Here is a 17,911-nt window from a genome sequence, read left to right on the forward strand (position 1 = left end):
GCAAGTCACACTGAGGTGTTGACCTCTCTTCACTGGTTTAGATTGTTAGGGGATCCTGTTGTTTCCCCTAGCAGAATGGGTCTCCCCAGGCATCTGGAATTCACTCAAAGGTTCGACTCTTACTTAATGCAGAGAGAATATAATTGTACCCATATACTCAGAGTATACTATACTATATACATTTATATATATACTATACTCTATATAGCATGACTATATATATACTATATATATTTACTATTTTTAAGCTATATATATTATATCTAATATATATATACACATATATGTGTGTGTGTGTTCGCTCAGAGTGAGCAGGCAGTGCTGGGAATAGCCAATGTCAGAGGCTGGGGGTGATGAAAGTCCTGGGTCACCTTCCTGGGCTCTTCATGCCACCAAGTGCTCAGACTGGCAACCTGCCTCCTCTGCATGCACTTCTTGTCTCCTGTCCATGAGCTCTGGCTCTGCACCACAAATCCTCTGCTGTGAGTCCTCACCCAGCATGGCCACACAACTCAGACAACATCCGAGTTTTCCTCTGCCAGGCACCTTCCAGCCCACCTCCTCCCCAGCTTTTCCACCCTCCCCTGTCTCCAACCAGCCCAGCAGCACACTCAGGGCTGGCCCCACTGCAGTGCCCACCGTGGGGTGTTGCAGAGCTCTGGGTGCTCAGCACAGCCCCAGCCCCTCCAAAGGGCACAGCCGCTCCAAGCTCAAGTGCTTGGCTCCAAGAGATCCTTAACCCTGACCGCCTGAATCCCTTCTGTGACTGTCCCTGTCCCCAGCACAGGACTCCTGGACCTGGAGCTCCCCGGGCTGTTGCTCCTGTCCCAGTGACAGACCAGCCTGCCCCGAGCTGGTACATGCAGAAAAAGTGTTTCCTTACTCATTTATTCCTCCCTGTAAGCACAGAACTGCTCCTTTTCTCTTCCCTAGGGATGTACTTGACTTCAGAGAGACTTTCCCTAGGGGACTGTGTCCATGCAGCCCCCACCTGCCATTCCTGTCCCCTCCCTGTGCTTCCTGCAGGACCCAGAGCTGGTGGTGATGCTCTGCAGACTGAGAGGCCTAGTTTAAAACCATTTCCTCTTGTCCTGTCAATAATGGCCCAAGCAAAAGTTGCTCTCCATCTTTTTTTATAAGCCCCCTTTAAGTATTGAAAAGCTTCAATGAGGTCACCCCAGAGCCTTCTATTCTCCAGGCTGAACAATCCCAGCTCTCTCAGCCTTTCTTCACAGGAGATGTGTTCCAGCCCTCTGATCAACTTTGTGGCCCTCGTCTGGACACGCTCTAACAGATCAACATCCTTCTTGTGCTGGGGACCCTGCAATCGAAATGAGGCCTCACAAGGGCAACCAGAGAGGCACAATCACCTCCCTTGACCTGCTGGCCACTCCTCTGTTGATGCAGCCCAGGGTGCGTTTTTGTCTTCTGGGCTGCAAGTGCACACTGCTGGCTCATGTCAAACATTTTGTCCACCAGAACCTACAAGTCCTTCTCAGCAAGGCTGCTCTCAATGAGTTCTTCTCCCAGTCTGGCCACTTGTCTGGAATTGCCCTGGACCAGGTGCAGTACCTTGCACTTGGACTTGTTGAACCTCATTATGTTGATATTGGGCCCACTTCTCAAGCTTGTCCAGGTCCTTTTGGATGGCATCCCTTCCTTCTGTTGTATCAACTGCACCACTCAGCTTGGTGTCATCTACAACCTTGCTGAGGTGCACTTGATCCCACTCTCTATGTCAATGATAAAAATACGAAACAGTACTGGTCCCAAGAGGAGACCCCTGAGGGGCACCACTTGTCGCCGGCCTACGCCTGGACATGGAGCCATTGAGAGTGATTCCATAGAGCAGTGTCCTCCACCTGAAGATAACATAATTTCCTCCAGATAAAACAAGTTATCCTCCAGATAAAACACTTTCTTTAGCCTGTTTCTGACCTCAGCTGTGGAAGAAAAGACCAACCTCCAGGCACCAGCACCGAGGAAATGCCCTTTTATTACAGAGATGTGACAGAGCTGTGCCATAACACCAGATATATGTACATGGGCATCTGGGTGCGACAGAGTGTGTTCAGACCTCTGCAGAAGTGGAGTGAATGCAGAAATTCCTGGACAAACAAGATCATCACAGACAAAAAGCCCAGAGACCAGGAGTTTCCAGAGATCAGCCGGAAATACTTTGTGAAGGACATGGTCATATTATTGCTGCTGAAGGACTGCTGTTTGGGTCAGCTTCTTCAGTGCGTCCTTCAGCTCCTTGTTCCTCATGCTGTAGATGAGAGGGTTCACTGCTGGAGGCACCACCGAGTACAGAACTGTCACCACCAGGTCCAGAGATGGGGAGGAGATGGAAGGGGGCTTCAGGTAGGCAAACATGCCAGTGCAGGAAAAGATGGAAACAACAGCCAGGTGAGGGAGGCATATGGAAAACGCTTTGCGCTGTCCCTGCTCTGAGGGCATCCTCAGAACAACCCTGATGATATGCACGTACGAGAAAAGAATGAAAATAAAACACCCAAAAGCTAGACAGACACTAACCACAAGAAGCCCAAATTCCCCCAGGTGGGAATCTGAGCAGGAGAGCTTGAGGATCTGGGGAATATCACAAAAGAACTTGTCCAGGACATTGCCTTGGCAGAGGGAGAGTGAAAATGTATTCACAGTGTGCAGGACAGTGTTGAGAAAACCACTGCCCCAGGCAGCTGCTACCATGATGACACAAGCTCTGCTGTCCATGAGTGTCCCATAGTGCAGGGGTTTGCAGATGGCAACGTAGCGGTCATAAGCCATGACTGTGAGAAGGGAATATTCTGCTCCAAGCATGAGTAAGAGAAAAAAGACCTGGGTAGCACATCCTGAGTAGGAAATGGCCCTGGTGTCCCAGAGGGAGTTGGCCATGGCTTTCGGGACAGTGGTGGAGATGGAGCCCAGGTCGAGGAGGGCGAGGTTGAGGAGGAAGAAGTACATGGGGGTGTGGAGGCGGTGGTCGCAGGCTACGGCTGTGAGGATGAGGCCGTTGCCCAGGAGGGCAGCCAGGTAGATGCCCAGGAAGAACCCAAAGTGCAGGAGCTGCAGCTCGCGTGTGTCTGCGAATGGCAGGAGGAGGAACTCATTGGGGAAGCTGCTGTTGGACATTTGCTGCCTCTGGTAAGGTAGCCTGTCCATGGAGGAAAACACACAGACAGTCAGGACAGGGTCTCTGAGCAGAATCCACTCCATTTCTCACTGACCCATTGCACACTCACTTCCATTCTCCCCTGATCAGGATGGCATAGTTCCAGCTCCTCAGCTAGCACTCTGCCCTGTTCTGGGTGAGTGCACTCTAAGGAAGAAAATTCCCTGCCTGGGGGATCCTTCACAGGATGCTGAGTGCCAAAATCTGCTCCTCAGCTGAACCCCATCTTGCTGCCCCAGAGAGCTGACACCCGAGAGCCACAGTGTAAGGGAGAGAGGAACACAGAGGGGTGGAGGGAAAAGGACAAGCAGTATGACTGAAAGAGGGGAGGGACAGATGAGCAAGCAGAAAGGGGTCACCCTGCCCAGCCGTGCCTGCTGCTTGCCAGGCAGCACCATGGAGAGCAGTGGCTCTCAGCCCTTTTTCCAGGCAGTGGGACAGGGCACATAACTGGAGAGGCAGACCTTCCTTCTTCTGGGGCTTTGGCTACCAAGGAGGCAGTTCCTGCCTGGGTCCCTGCAAGCTAGGAGGGCAGAGGCTCTGCAGGGTGGGAGAGGAGAACTGAGTGGGGTAGCTCAGGGAGTTGCACCTCTGCAGCAGGTCCCTTTCTTTCTTCCCTTTGCAGGTCCCTTTCTCCCTGCCCATTTCTGCTGCCTGCAGCCATTCCTACAAGGAACTGCTTCTCTGTCACCACGTCTGTGCCCTGCCAGTGCTTCCAGACCCAATCCCATCTGCTGTGTGCTCAGCTCTGCCCTGCACCCTCTCAGTGTGTGCAGGTGCTGAAGAGCAGGTTACACAAGCCCTGATGAAACTGGAAAGGTGACACTGCTGCCTTCTGAAGGCTTGCGGGTACTGAAGGCACTTTCTGAGGTTCCTCATAAAATTCGAGGTGACAGAAACTCAAAATCTTCTCTACTCTGTACAGCTCTGTTTCCATTCCCATCCTGATAAACCAAAGAGAGGTGAAAGTGCAGTTTCTGGACAGCCCAGACCATACCAAGCAGCCTCAGCCTTAACCTTCCGTCTGAAGAGTCCCCTCTGACATAGTCTGGGGATGCTGTGGAGCTGTAAGCAACCTGCCCCAGGAAGCCTCTGGGCACCAGCAGGACCCTGCCCTGCTCTGCCCTGAGTGGGGGGCTCCTTCCACCCACAGCCTCTCCCCGCAGTGCCCTGGGCACCTCCCTGGGTATGCTGAGTGCTGAGCCTGGCAGGCGGCAGAGGCCCTGCCCCAGCACACAGCCCCTGGTGCACAGCAGAGACCCTGCTCTGCACCACAGCCCTGGCCACCCCTGCCTGCACCCTGGCTGAACAGCCTGCAGCCAGCCCTGTGAGGAGGAACCCTCATCTCCTGTAACTCTAATAGCTTTGGCTGATAATCCCTGCTCTGGAACTTGTATTTGCATCTTATTCAAAAAAAACTGAGAGTTCTCCTGAAAGCTCCCAAAGGCTGTGGGATTTGCCAGCAAATCTGGAGATGGCTCCAGGAACTAGAGCTGCCTTCCCTGCAGCCAGACGCTTACCTTGTTCAGGGCTGTGAAAATTTGTCCCGCAGTGAGCTCTCAGCAGCTCCTCTCCACACTGCCTTTAACATCTCCCTCCCTTCTCTCAGCCGCCCTTGTCCCCTGCAGGCAGTGCCCCCAGCCCTGCTGCGCTGTGCAGAGGAGCTGCTCCTGGGCAGAGCTGTCTCTCTGCAGCGCTGCCCGCTTGCCAGGAGCTCCCCTTGGGCCCAGGAGCCCAGCCCAGCTCAGCAGCACAGCTCCAGCTCAATGCCTCTCTGTCTCTCCCCTCTCTTGTGTCCCTTGAGATAGCCCTGGTCCTCCAGGTGAATCAACTTTGAAACACACTGAATTAATCACTGATGTTCCTTCCCTCAACTGCTGAAGGAATCTCATTTCCAGCTCTGTCCTTACTAATTTCAGAGAATGGATGAGGTCCAAGGATCACCTTTCCATGCCCTGTTTTTAGGCAGGACGCTAAATACAGGCCTGGAGTGCTACATCAGATGCCAAGACTCTCACACATGACTACCTGTGGCTGGTAGGGCCGCATTGGTCCTGGGCAGGAAAACCATCCCCATCCAGAGTGAATGTGTGGCAGAAACCCAACACAGGAATTGCAGGCAAAGACTTTGTGCAAATGAGTGAGTGCTGTCCCTGCGGTGTGGCAAGGTCTGTTCCTTCCCTACCCAGTAGATGCAGGCAGCCCATGAAGAGGAAGCACATCACTCTGGAGTCCCCACTTATGTGCCTACATTCTCAGCTGCTGTTTGTTCCCTCCCCCCAACTTTTACTCAACCCCTTGATGTCAAGGAACAAGCCAACAATTTTCACAGAGTGCCTGTCAGCAGCACCTGGGTGTTCCTGGAGATCAGTTTCACCTTTGCCAGAGGCCTTCAGGGGCTGCAGAGACACACCTGGCAGCAAACCCTTTTTCCTGCCAGGCCTGCCCAGGGCATCCCAGCTCTGATTCTCTCTGTCCTTGGGGACAGCAGGGTTTGCTCTCTCTGTTGTCATCTTGTTTCTTCCGTATATTTCCATCTGCTGTCCATTCTACCAAGTCTTTGGCTTCAAACAAAGCCTTTGCACATGCAGGGTCTTGGACATTTGTTACCTGGCTTCCCAAAGGAAAAGTCACAGCTTGCCCTGGTGCCACAACTGTGATGCTACAACACAAAGGTGCACCAATGCCCTCAGCCACAGACCAGAAGGAGCTGTTGCCTGTGCTTTTTGACAAGGGTGCCAAGACAGGAACACTCTTCACCACCTGTGAAAGGTCATGAAGGTGGCGTGGACTCCCTGAGGACTGGATAAAAACAAAAATTACATGCAGCTTTCCAGAAGGTCCACGAGATCAGCCGGGGAGCTAAAGCTTGCTTAGCATTACTTTGGTAGAGGAGCCTGTTCCAGAGCGTGTCCTCTTGGATCTCATTGCTGGCAGTCCGAAGAAGAAGGTGACTGAAAGTGAGGGTAGATCATAGCTGACCACCCTCATTATTTCCTAGGATGAAATGACCACATCTGTGGGTGAAACTAGAGCAGTGAATCTCATTTACCAGGATTCCAGCAAGGTTTTCAATACAATCCCCCACAGCAATCTCTTTTCCAATAAGAAGCAGGTTGGAGGGATAGGCCAATTGAAACTCTGTGATATCCAACAAGGACAAATCCCAAGTTGTGCCTCTGAGGTGGACAAGTTCCCTACAGTGACACAGGTAAGGGCTTGTATAGCGTTATATTATAGAATCTAAATGGATCATGACAAATTCAATCAAATGGTGTAGAATAGTTCATTTGTAAGGGATCTTCAAAAGTCATCCAGTTCAACTGCCTGACCTTTTCAGGGCTAAGCAAAAGTTAGAAACTATGTATGAGAGTATTGTCCAAATGCCTGTTCAACACTGACAGGCCTGGGACATCAACCAGGTCTCTAGGAAAGCCTGTTCCTGTGTTTGATCAACCTCACAGAAGAGAAATGTTTCCTAATGTCCAGTGTGATCCTCCCCTGCTGCAGCTTTGTACCATTCCCATGCATCCTGTCATCAGTTTTCATGGAAAAGAGACTGGCACCTCCCTTTCCACTTCCGCTTCTCAGGAAGTTGTCAAGAGCAATGAGGCCTTCTGTCTGCCTTTTTTTCTCCAGACTAGACAACCCAAGTGTCCTCAGGTTCTCCTCACAGGACATGCCTTCCAGCCTTTTGACCAGCTTTGTTGTCCTCCTCTGGATGCTTTCAACTCCACATCTTTCTTCTGTTGTGGAGCCCAGAACTGTGTACATGATTCAAGGGGAGGCCTCACCAATGCTGAATATAGCAGAAGACTCACCTCTTTGACCATCTGGCTGTGCTGTGCTTAATGCATCCCAAGATGTGTTTTGCCCTCTTGGCTGCCAGGGCACCCTGCTGGCTGATGTTGAGCCTGCTGTCAGCCAGCACCCCCAGAGCCCTTTCTGCTGAGCTGCTCTCCAGCCACTTGTCTCCCAGCCTGTGCTGGACCTGTGTCCAGCACTACTCAATAATTCTTTGACTCTCTGAGGCGATCAGCTCCAGGAGGACATGTTCCACAGCACAGCAGGGGATTATGGCCTACAAGAGGATTTCCTGAGCTTGGGCAGCCCCAGGGGCATGTAGAGACCTGCCTGGAGGTGGCAGCTCTTGCCAGAGTGGCTGACAAAGCATGGGAAGGGCCAGCATTGATGGTGGCCACCCCCCATCTCCACGAGTGCCAGTGACCAGGAGCATGGCCAGCAATGTAGGGAAACAGAATGGGCCTGGCCTCGTGCTGCCATTGGTGCAGCCATTGGCTCGGGAGGAGCAGGGAGGACACCCAGTGAGGGAGGACCATCCCACAGCAAAGGGTGGGAGGCACCAGGTACACCTGAACCCTGCACCTGGGCCTGCACAGGATAAAGGCATGCACCCCACAGATCCTCAAGGCAGGACGGTGGCCACTCATCTCTGGGCAGAGGCTGCAGCTCCAGCTGGGCCATCAGCACTGCCTGCCCCAGCGGTGGCCGATGCCTCCACCCAGACAGAGCTGCCGAGGTGTGAGGCTGCCATGCAGACCTCCATCTGCTGGAAGTGCCCAGGTCTTTCCCCTGTGGCAGGGGCAGGCAGCAGACCTGCCTGCCAAAGGTGTGCCCAGCTGGAGGACCTCCTGCAGCAGGGGGCCGAGCTGCAGGAGGCAGGGAGAAGGCTGCGTAGCAGCAAGGAGGCTGATGAGGAGTTGGACAGCTGGATCCTGCACAGTCTGCAGGGCACCAACAGCCCACAGCCAAACAGCCCAAAACTCCCTCACTGCACTCACAGAAGGGAGGGGGGCCAGTATCACCAGAGGATGGAAGGTAGCAACAACAAGGGAAGAAGAGTCTTCCCCCAAAGCCTGAGGTGCCCTTACAGAACGTGTCACCCGTCTGTTGATGGAAAAGGAAAGACCTGTGGCAGGGGGTTGGAGCTGGGTTAGACACACCGGTCTGTTCCCCACATAATGGTTGGGGCAATCCCAAGCACAAACACAGGCCGGAAAGAATGGATTGAGAGCAGCCCTGAGGAGAAGGACCTGGGGGTGCTGGTTGAGGAGAAGCTCAACATGAGACTGTAATGTCCACTTGGAGTCCAAAAAGCCTACAATATCCTGGGCTGCATCAAAAGCAGAGTGACCAGCAGGCTGAGGGAGGTGATTCTCCCTCTCTACTCTCCTCTTGTGAGACCCAATCTGGAGTTCTGCATCCAGCTCCGGGGCCCCAGCACAATAGACATACAAGATTTCGGACATAGGACTTACAGAGTGGGACCAGAGCAGAGCCACAGAAATAATCAGTGGAGTGGAACACCTCTCCTGTGAAGGCAGGCTGAGCCAGTTGGGTTTGCTGAGCCTAGAGAACAGAAGGCTCTGGGGGGAACTTTCTTCTTGCCTTCCAGTACTTAAAGGGAACTTACAAGAAAGATGGGGAGAGACTCTTCCCAACTCCAACTAATTTGTGATTCAGTCTTTCTGTAATGTCTTGCAATGTTTCTGAGAACTTTTCTGTAGTATCATTGCACCAGCTGTGCTCCAGGTTCCCAAGGGGAGAGACTCATTTTGAGAATTACCCCACTCACCAGGTAACCTTGAGGACCATGGATTACAAGCACCAGCAAGGCCTCAAAACACACGATTGTCATGCACTCTAACTCCACAGTCCAGCCCCTTCCTTCCTGAGTCAGAAGGGATCTCTGGAGGTGTCCACTACCACCATCTTCTCTGAGCAGTGATAGCTCTACAGGTAGATCAGGTTAGTCAGTGCTTTCTGCAGCTGGGTATTGAAAATCTCTGGGCCCATGACCCAGTGTTGATCCACTGTCTTGGTGGCTGTTCCCCCAGTACAGACACTGATGCCAGCAAAAGGATGGAGCTGGTCAAATTTCAAAGATCAGCTCCCCTTGGGCAGTGGGGAAAGACCATCTCTGTGATCCCCACAAGCTGTCCCCAAGCTGGTGGTGCTGTTGTGCAGAACAAACATGCGGTGGTGCTGTGCCAGACAGGGGTACTTCACAAAAGGGGAAATGAATCACTCCCCAGCTTCCCTCCCCTCTGCCCCCTGGGTGTCCACTCTCTTCTCTGAGATTGCAGAGTCACAGGTTCCCTGTGAATACCTGGCTTTAGTTCTTTCCCTGTGGCTGAGCCCACAGTGGGAGATCTCTCACATTCATGGGGGATGCAGTCACTGCCCACACCAGGCGCCGCTGTCCCTGGAGGTACCCTGGGCTCTGCAGGTAGCTCCAGATTCCCCTCCTGAAGGACATCATCTATGGGTCACATGTGGGAACAGCCCTGGCTATGTAATGCAGTGACCATTCGCTGTCTCTGCTGTGAGCAGACACCCATGGGTGAGTGTTAAATCTAGCCCTTGGTCTCTGACAGGTCACAATGCAACAATGAGCCATTCCCTTCTGAACTGAAGGAGGAACAGACCCTTGTGGAGAGCAATTCTTTGGGCCTATTCTTGACACTTTTTTGGGGGGGGAAGGAAATCCCAACCTTCAGGCATTGCACTGGGGTAATGCCATTTTATTACAGAGATGCTAGTAGAGATTCTTCATCGACTCACAGTGTTAAATGCACATTTATACAGCCTCCATATGGGACAGAAGAAGTTCATTCATTCACAGCAGTGGGGGGAATCCAAATATTTATGTACAAATGCAAGGAACAGGAGCAGTAATAATGACAAAAAAAAAAAAAAAGGAAAAATATATATATAATAATAATGAGAACAAACAAAACAGAAGCTTGGAAGGTGATGTACTTAGATTCATTATTGGATAGTGAAGGGATATTTATAAGTACTGTAAAACATCCCCCAAATCTGTCTCCTAACTGCAGCCTTGAGCTCCCTGTTTTGAATGCTGTAGATGAGGGGGTTCACTGCTGGGGGCACCACCGAGTACAAAACTGCTAGCAAAAGGTTGAGGGATGGAGAAGAGATGGAGGGGGGCTTCAGGTAGGCAAATATGCCAGTGCTGATGAACAGGGAGACCACAGCCAGGTGAGGGAGGCATGTGGAAAAGGCTTTGTGCCGGCCCTGCTCCGAGGGGATCCTCAGCACAGCCCTGAAGATCTGCACATAGGACAGCACAAGGAAAACAAAACACCCAAATAATAAACAGACACTAACCACAAGAAGCCCAACTTCTCTGAGGTAGGCATCTGAGCAGGAGAGCTTGAGGATCTGGGGAAGTTCACAGAAGAACTGATCCAGGGCATTGCCTTGGCAGAGAGGAAGTGAAAATGTATTGGCAGTGTGCAGCACAGCATAGAGAAAAGTACTGCCCCAGATAGCTGCTATCATGTTGACACAAGTTCTGTTGGCCATTGTTGTCCCATAGTGCAGGGGTTTGCAGATGGCAATGTAGCGGTCATAGGCCATGATGATGAGAAGATAAAACTCTGCTGCGACAAAGAAAACAAAGAAAAAGACCTGGGTAGCACAGCCTGCATAGGAAATGGTAGTGGTATCCGAGAGAGAACTGGCCATGGCTTTGGGAACAGTGGTGGTAATAGTGCCCAGGTCGAGGAGGGCGAGGTTGAGGAGGAAGAAGTACATGGGGGTGTGGAGGCAGTGGTCGCAGGCTACGACGGTGAGGATGAGGCCATTGCCCAGGAGGGCAGCCAGGTAGATGCCCAGGAAGAGCCCGAAGTGCAGGAGCTGCAGCTCGCGTGTGTCTGCGAATGGCAGGAGGAGGAACTCATTGGGGAAGCTGCTGTTGGACATTTGCTGCCTCTGGGCAGGGTTGCCTGTCCATGGAGGAAAAAAACAGAGACAAGTTATAGAGACTATTTTCAGCAAAATTCATGTTTTCTCCCACAGAATTTACCCTTCCCTGAGATGAATGAGGAATGAGTGAGCTCCTTCTTCAACTCCCCCAACTGGATGACAGTGTGCCTGACAGTTTAATATGAAGCTCGGGCACCTTATTCCCAAGAAGACACCCTCAGGGCAGAGCCCCAACAGACTCTATCAGAACAGAAGCTTACACCCACCTGCACCCCAGACAAAGAGAGTAGGAGAACCACACACAGGTGGAGAAATAAGAAAGAATACCAAAATTCTGCAAACAGCTGACAGAGAGAAAGGCTGATGGGCATGCAGGGAAGCCTTCAGGTTACCAAGCTTGCATGCCACCTATGGAAGTGACACTGCAGGGCAGTTACTCTTACAATACTGATCACTGGGTATCACACTGCAGGACACAGGCTCCTCTCCTCTTCTGGAGGTCCAGCTGAGGAGCAGGTGGCTCATGCCCTAAAGCCCCTGAGGGCACAAGCTGTGCTGGATGGCAGAGGAGAGCAGGGGTTTGCTGCAGAGAAGGTGCCTGCACTGCAGACCTGGCAGGCAGTACCTGTATCCCCCCTTCCTTGGTGTTTCAAGCAGCAGCTCCCTCTCCCTCCCTGCCCCCGTCTCTGCTGCCTGGAGCTGCCTCTGCTGGCAGCTGCTTCCCTGTCCCCACATCTCCTCCCTGCCATTGGTCACAGACCCCATCCCACCCGCTGTGTGCTCAGCTCTGCCCTGTAGACACCTCTTATCCGAGAGCACTTTTCAGGGACAACTCCCCATGTTCTGTGGCTAAGGAGCAGCTCTGACCTAACAGGAGGTAACTAGAACTGGTGACACAGGGCCTTTATAATAATATAGAAATAAATTCCCATCTCCTACTGCCATCCAGCAAAGCAAGAGGAGAGATCGCAAAGCATAAAATGCTTCCCTTCAGGTATCCCTTGCTCTGACCTCTAAGTTGAGGAGTCCACTCTGAGATGTTCTGGGGGTGCTGTAGATGTATGAGCAGCCTGCCCCAGGCAGCAGCCTCTGGGCACCAGGAGGACCCTGCCCTGCCCTGTCCTGCCTTGCTCCAGGGACTTCTTCCACCCACAGCTTCTCCCCACAGCGCCCTGGGCAGCTCCATGGGGAGGCTGAGTGCTGAGCCTGGCAGGCGGCAGAGGCCCTACCCCAGCACACAGCCCCTGGGGCGCAGCAGGGACCCTGCTCTGCACCACAGCCCTGGCCACCCCTGCCTGCACCCCGGCTGCACAGCCTGCAGCCAGCCCCACGAGAAGGAACCCTCATCTCCTGTCCTTCTGTCAGCTTTGGCAGGTAATCTCTGCTCTGGAAGTTGTATTCTCCTCTTATTCAAAAAAAAGTCTGAGAGTTCTCCTGGAAGACCCCAGAGGCTGTGGGATTTGCCAGCAAATCTGGAGATGGCACCAGGAACAACAGCTGCGTTGCCCTGCAGCCAGAAACTTACCCTGTTCAGGGCTGGGAAGATTTCTCCCGCAGTGAGCTCTCAGCAGTCCCCCTCCACACTGCCTTTAACATCTCCCTCCCTTCTCTCAGCCACCCTTGTCCCCTGCAGGCAGTGCCCCCAGCCCTGCTGCGCTGTGCAGAGGAGCTGCTCCTGGGCAGAGCTGTCTCTCTGCAGCGCTGCCCGCTTGCCACGAGCTCCCCTTGGGCCCAGGAGCCCGGCCCTGCTCAGCAGCACAGGGAGCTCTTGACAAGTCCCTGGGCCTCCAGGGGAATCGACTTTGAAACAGACTGAAGCAGTAACTGATGTTCCTTCTGTCCATTTCCAGCACTGTTGTTCCTGATATCAGAAAAAAGTATGATGTCCAAGAATAACCTTTTCCATGTCCTGCATTTAGGCAGGACACCCAGGCAAGGGCATGGAGGGATCACCGTTCCCTCTGCTGAGGAAAGGGTTTCAGATGAGTCAACCGAGAGAGTCCAGAGGCTACAAGGGGGCTCAGCACCCTCCTTTGCCTCATACAAGCCCATAGGGTTTGGGATTCCTCTTGCCTTATTTCAGGTAGGCACAAACCAGGCATCTGCATGTAAGCTGCCTGTCTCAGCTCTCAGGACATTTAATGGAGACAGAGACCAGGAGGGAGCTGTTCAGATGAAGACCCCTGGTGATCTTGGAGGTGCCAGAGCTGGTCAAGGACATATCTAGCTATCTTCACACTCTGATGAATTAATTCTCAGAGTCAGAAAACATCTGGGGACATCATTTTTAAGTGTAGGGAGATTTTCATGGGGAAATGGAAATGAAAGCAGATGCCTACATTTAGGACCACTGAATCTTTTTACTGCTCATTAGTATTTTTCTGAGCAGCAGACAAAATTGAGTCATGTACCATAAGGAGAGCTGAGGTTCTTAGGAAACTTTCTTAGGCTGAGGAGCATGTTCCAGAGCGTATCCTCTTGGATCCTATTTCCGAGGGTTCAAATGAGAAGGTGAGTGTACCCTGGGTGGATCATAACTGATCAATTTCGTTACTTCTTAGGATGAAATGGCAACATCTGTGGGTAAAAGGAGAGCAGTGGGTCTCATGTACCAGGATTCCATGAAGGTTTTCAACACCATCTCCGATAGTACTCTCTTTTGCAATAGGAAACATGTTGGAGGGATAGGCCAATCAAAACTACATGATATCCAACAAGGACAAATCCTAAGTTCTGCCCCTGAGTTGGACAACTGCACTGCATGTACTCAGGCTAGGGATGGCACATTTTTAAAGAAAAGAAAAGAAAAGAAAAGAAAAGAAAAGAAAAGAAAAGAAAAGAAAAGAAAAGAAAAGAAAAGAAAAGAAAAGAAAAGAAAAGAAAAGAAAAGAAAAGAAAAGAAAAGAAAAGAAAAGAAAAGAAAAGAAAAGAAAAGAAAAGAAAAGAAAAGAAAAGAAAAGAAAAGAAAGAAAAGAGAAGAGAAGAGAAGAGAAGAGAAGAGAAGAGAAGAGAAGAGAAGAGAAGAGAAGAGAAGAGAAGAAAAGAAAAGAAAAGAAAAGAAAAGAAAAGAAAAGAAAAGAAAAGAAAAGAAAAGAAAAGAAAAGAAAAGAAAAGAAAAGAAAAGAAAAGAAAAGAAAAGAAAAGAAAAGAAAAGAAAAGAAAAGAAAAGAAAAGAAAAGAAAAGAAAAGAAAAGTTCAATAGTTCAATAGTTCATCCAGTTCAACTGCCTGACCTCTTGAGGGCTGACCAAAAGTTAGAGACTATGTGTGACAGCACTGTCCAAATGCCTCTTGAATACTGACAGTCACAGAACATCAACCAGGTCTCTAGGAAGTCTGTTCCAGTGTTTGACCAACCTCACAGTAAAGAAGTGTTTCCCGGTGTCCAGTGTGAATCTCCCTTGTGCAGCCTTGTGCTGTTCCCACACATCCTGACAGTTACCAGGGAGAAAAGATCACCTCCAACACCAATTCCCCTTCTCAGGAACTTGTTGTCCACAGTAATGTGGTCACCTCTCAGCCTACTTTTCTCCAGACTAGACAACACAAGTGTCCTCAGGCTCTCCTCACAGGACATACCTTTCAGCCCTTTGACCTATTTTGTTTTTTCCCCCTATATGTGGTGGTTATACTCAGCTGGGCAGCTGAGCCCCACCACAACTGGTCTCTCAATCCCCCTCCTCAAAGGGAAAGGGGGAGAAAATACAATGAAAAAAGGCTCAAGGGTTATGATAAGGACAGGAAGATCATTCAGCAATTATTGTCACTGGCAAAACAGGCCAGACAGACTTTTCCTTTCTGTGGAAAACCACTTCTGGTTTCTTTCTGTGCGGCTGGCTACAGGCTGTGCAGCCGGGTTCCAGGCAGAGGTGGCCAGGGCTGTGGTGCAGAGCGGGGTCCCTGCTGTGCCCCAGGGGCTGTGTGCCGGGGCAGGGCCTCTGCTGCCTGCCAGGCTCAGCACTCAGCCTGTCCGGGGAGCTGCCCAGGGCACTGTGGGGAGAAGCTGTGGGTGGAAGGAGTCCCCTCAGAAGGGCAGAGCAGAACAGGGTCCTGCTGGTGCCCAGAGGCTGCTGCCTGGGGTAGGGTGGCTACAGCTCCACAGCATCCCCAGGGAATCTTTGGGGGAGATTCTTGAAATGGAAGAGAAAGGCCTGCACTACTAGTAGGGAAGGCACACTCTGAGGTCTCTACTTTCAATTTCCTGCCCTGAAGGACTCTCAAAACAGGTCAGAGCTGCTGTATATCTGCTGAACATGAGGAGATGTCCCTGGGCAATTATCTGGGACAGGAGATGTCTGCAGAACAAAGCTGAGCACACGTCAGGTGGGATAGGGTCTGTGAGCAATGGCAGGGAGGAGATGTGGGGACAGGGAAGCAGCTGCCAGCTGGGACAGCTCCAGGCAGCAGAGACGTGGGCAGGGAGGGAGAGGGAGCTGCTGCCTGAAATGCCAAGGGAGGGGAGATTCAGGCACTCCCTGCCAGGCCTGCAATGGAGGCACCTTCTCTGCAGCAACCCCCTGCTCTCCTCTGCCACCCAGCACAGCCTCTGCCCTTAGGGGCTTTAGGGCATGAGCCACCACCTCCTCATCTGGACCTCCAGAAGAGGAGAGGAGCCTGTGTCCTGCAGTGTGATACACAACGAGGAGGCGAAGAGTCCCTGCCCTGCAGTGTCACTTCTCTAGGCAGCATGCAAGCTTGGTAGGGTGAAGGCTTCACTGCATGCCAATCTGATTTTCTCTCTGTCAGCTGGTTGGAGCATTGTGGTATTCTCTCTTATTTCTCCACATGTGTGTGGTTCTCCTGCTTCTTTGTCTAGGGTGCAGATGGGTGTAAGCTTCTGTTCTGAACTGGACTGCTGGTGAACAATGTGCCCAAACTGCATTCTACGTTGTCAGGCACACTGTCATTCACTTGGGAGGGTTGTTGAATGAGCTGACTCATTCCTCATTCCACACAAGGAACAGTAATATCTCTGAAGGAGAACTGGGTTTTGCTCAGAGAAGTCTACCTAACTTCTCACTTTTTGCTTCTCCTAGAGCAGGTCTGCATGACCCGAGGCAGCAAATGTCCAACAGCACCTTCCCCAACGAGTTTCTCCTCCTGCCATTCGCACACACATGCGAGGTGCAGCTCCTGCACTTCGGGCTCTTCCTGGGCATCTACCTGGCTGCCCTCCTGGGCAACGGCCTCATCCTCACAGCCGTAGCCTGCAACCACCGCCTCCACACACCCATGTACTTCTTCCTCCTCAACCTCGCCCTCCTCGACCTGGGCACTATTACCACCACTGTCCCCAAAGCCATGGCCAATTCCCTCTGGGACACCAGGGCCATTTCCTTCATTGGCTGTGCTACCCAGGTCTTTATGTTTGTCACATTTGTCACAGCAGAGTTTTTTTCTCTTCTCACCATCATGGCCTATGACCGCTATGTTGCCATCTGCAAACCCCTGCACTATGGGACAATAATGGACAGCAGAACTTGTGTCAACATGGCAGCAGCTACCTGGGCCTGTACTTTTCTCTATGCTGTGCTGCACACTGCCAATACATTTTCACTTCCCCTCTGCCAAGGCAATGTCCTGGACCAGTTCTTCTGTGAAATTCCCCAGATCCTCAAGCTCTCCTGCTCAGACGCCTACATCAAAGAGGCTAGGCTTATTGTGGTTAGTGCCTGTTTACTATTTGGGTGCTTTGTTTTCCTTGTGCTGTCCTATGTGCAGATCTTCAGGGCTGTGCTGAGGATCCCCTCGATGCAGGGCCGGCACAAAGCCTTTTCCACATGCATTCCTCACCTGGCTGTGGTCTCCCTGTTTATCAGCACTGCCATATTTTCCTACCTGAAGCCCCCCTCCATGTCCTCCTCATCCCTGAATCTTTTGTTGGCAGTTTTGTACTCAGTGGTGACTCCAGCAGTGAACCCCCTTATCTACAGCATGAGGAACCGGGAGTTGAAAGATGCAGTGTGGAAACTGACGAATGGATGTTTTTCAGAAGGAATAATATGCCCGTCTTAGAATCATAGAAACATAGAAACATAGAACTGCGTGGCTTGGAATGGACCTCAAAGATCATCTAGTTCCAACCCCCCTGCCATGGGCAAGTATGCCACCCACTAGATCAGGTTTGCCAGGGCCCCATCCAGCCAGGCCTTGTAGACCTCCAAGGATGGGGCATACACAAGTTCTCTGGGCAACCTGTTCCAGTGCCTCACCACTCTCTGAGTGAAGAATTTCCTCCTAACCTCTGATCTAAATCTCCCCTCTTTTAGTTTAAAAACATTCCCCCTTGTCCTGTCATTATCTGACTGAGTAAAAAGTCATTTTCCATCCTTTTTTATGCCCCCTTTATTTAGTGAGAAGATGCAATCATCACAGACAGCCCCTCGTAACCACCGTTCCCTGCACTGGGCTCTTGCCCCAGCTCAGACAGGTGGTTTGTAGGCAACGAATTCGCCCTAAAGCCTTCTCTTCTGTAGGCTGAACCACCCCAACTCTCTCAGCCTTCCTTCACAGGAGGGGTGCTCCAGCTCCTTGATCATCTTTGTGGCCCTCCTCTGGATCTGTTTTAACAGATCAACATCCTTCGTGTGCTGGGGCCCCAAACCTGGATTCAGTACTCCAAGCGGGGCCTCACAATAGCAGAGTAAAGGGGGACAATCACCTCCTTCGACCTGCTAGCCACTCCTCTTTTGATGCAGCCCGGAATGCAGTTGGCCTTCTGGGCTGCAAGCACGCACTGATGGCTCATGTTGAACAGTTCATGTCCACCAGAACAAGAACCTTCTCTGCAGGGCTGCTCTCAATGCATTCTTCTCCCAGTCTGTCCTCATGTCTGCGATTGCTGTGAGGTAGGTGCAACGCCTTACACTTGGACTTGCTGAACATCTTTAGTTTCTCATGGGCCCACTTCTCATGCTTGTCCAGGTCCCTTTGGATGGCATCCCTTCCTTCTATTGCATCAACTGCACCACTGAGTTTAGTGTC

The 17,911-nt window shown here is 51.6% G+C and overlaps 3 protein-coding genes across 4 annotated transcripts; 1 reads left to right on the forward strand and 2 right to left on the reverse strand.

The window, feature by feature from the left end:
* Positions 1-1,908: 1,908 nt before the first annotated feature.
* LOC310887825 (olfactory receptor 14A16-like) lies at positions 1,909-6,066 on the reverse strand. 2 transcript variants are annotated; one of them, XM_083814002.1, is made up of 2 exons: positions 4,696-6,066; positions 1,909-3,157 (listed from the first exon to the last, which is right to left on the reverse strand). In XM_083814002.1, exon 2 carries the CDS (start codon positions 3,133-3,135, stop codon positions 2,200-2,202), a length of 936 nt encoding a protein of 311 aa, XP_083670128.1. In that variant the 5' UTR covers positions 3,136-3,157; positions 4,696-6,066; the 3' UTR covers positions 1,909-2,199. The 2 variants fall into 2 exon arrangements, with proteins under 2 accessions (XP_083670128.1, XP_083670127.1); XM_083814001.1 differs by lacking the exon at positions 4,696-6,066 and having other exon boundaries at positions 1,909-3,252.
* Positions 6,067-9,850: 3,784 nt separating this feature from the next.
* LOC310887849 (olfactory receptor 14C36-like) lies at positions 9,851-10,924 on the reverse strand (the record flags this gene model as incomplete). Its single annotated transcript, XM_083814027.1, has 1 exon — positions 9,851-10,924. One exon carries the CDS (start codon positions 10,922-10,924, stop codon positions 9,968-9,970), a length of 957 nt encoding a protein of 318 aa, XP_083670153.1. The 3' UTR covers positions 9,851-9,967.
* A 4,825-nt stretch (positions 10,925-15,749) lies between these two features.
* LOC310887855 (olfactory receptor 14A16-like) lies at positions 15,750-17,427 on the forward strand. Its single transcript, XM_083814033.1, has one exon. It carries the CDS (start codon positions 15,992-15,994, stop codon positions 16,940-16,942), a length of 951 nt encoding a protein of 316 aa, XP_083670159.1. The 5' UTR covers positions 15,750-15,991; the 3' UTR covers positions 16,943-17,427.
* The last annotated feature ends 484 nt before the right edge of the window (positions 17,428-17,911 follow it).

The sequence above is a fragment of the Anser anser genome, assembly GCF_964211835.1.
Source record: "Anser anser genome assembly, chromosome: 29".
NCBI classification, from domain to species: domain Eukaryota; kingdom Metazoa; phylum Chordata; class Aves; order Anseriformes; family Anatidae; genus Anser; species Anser anser.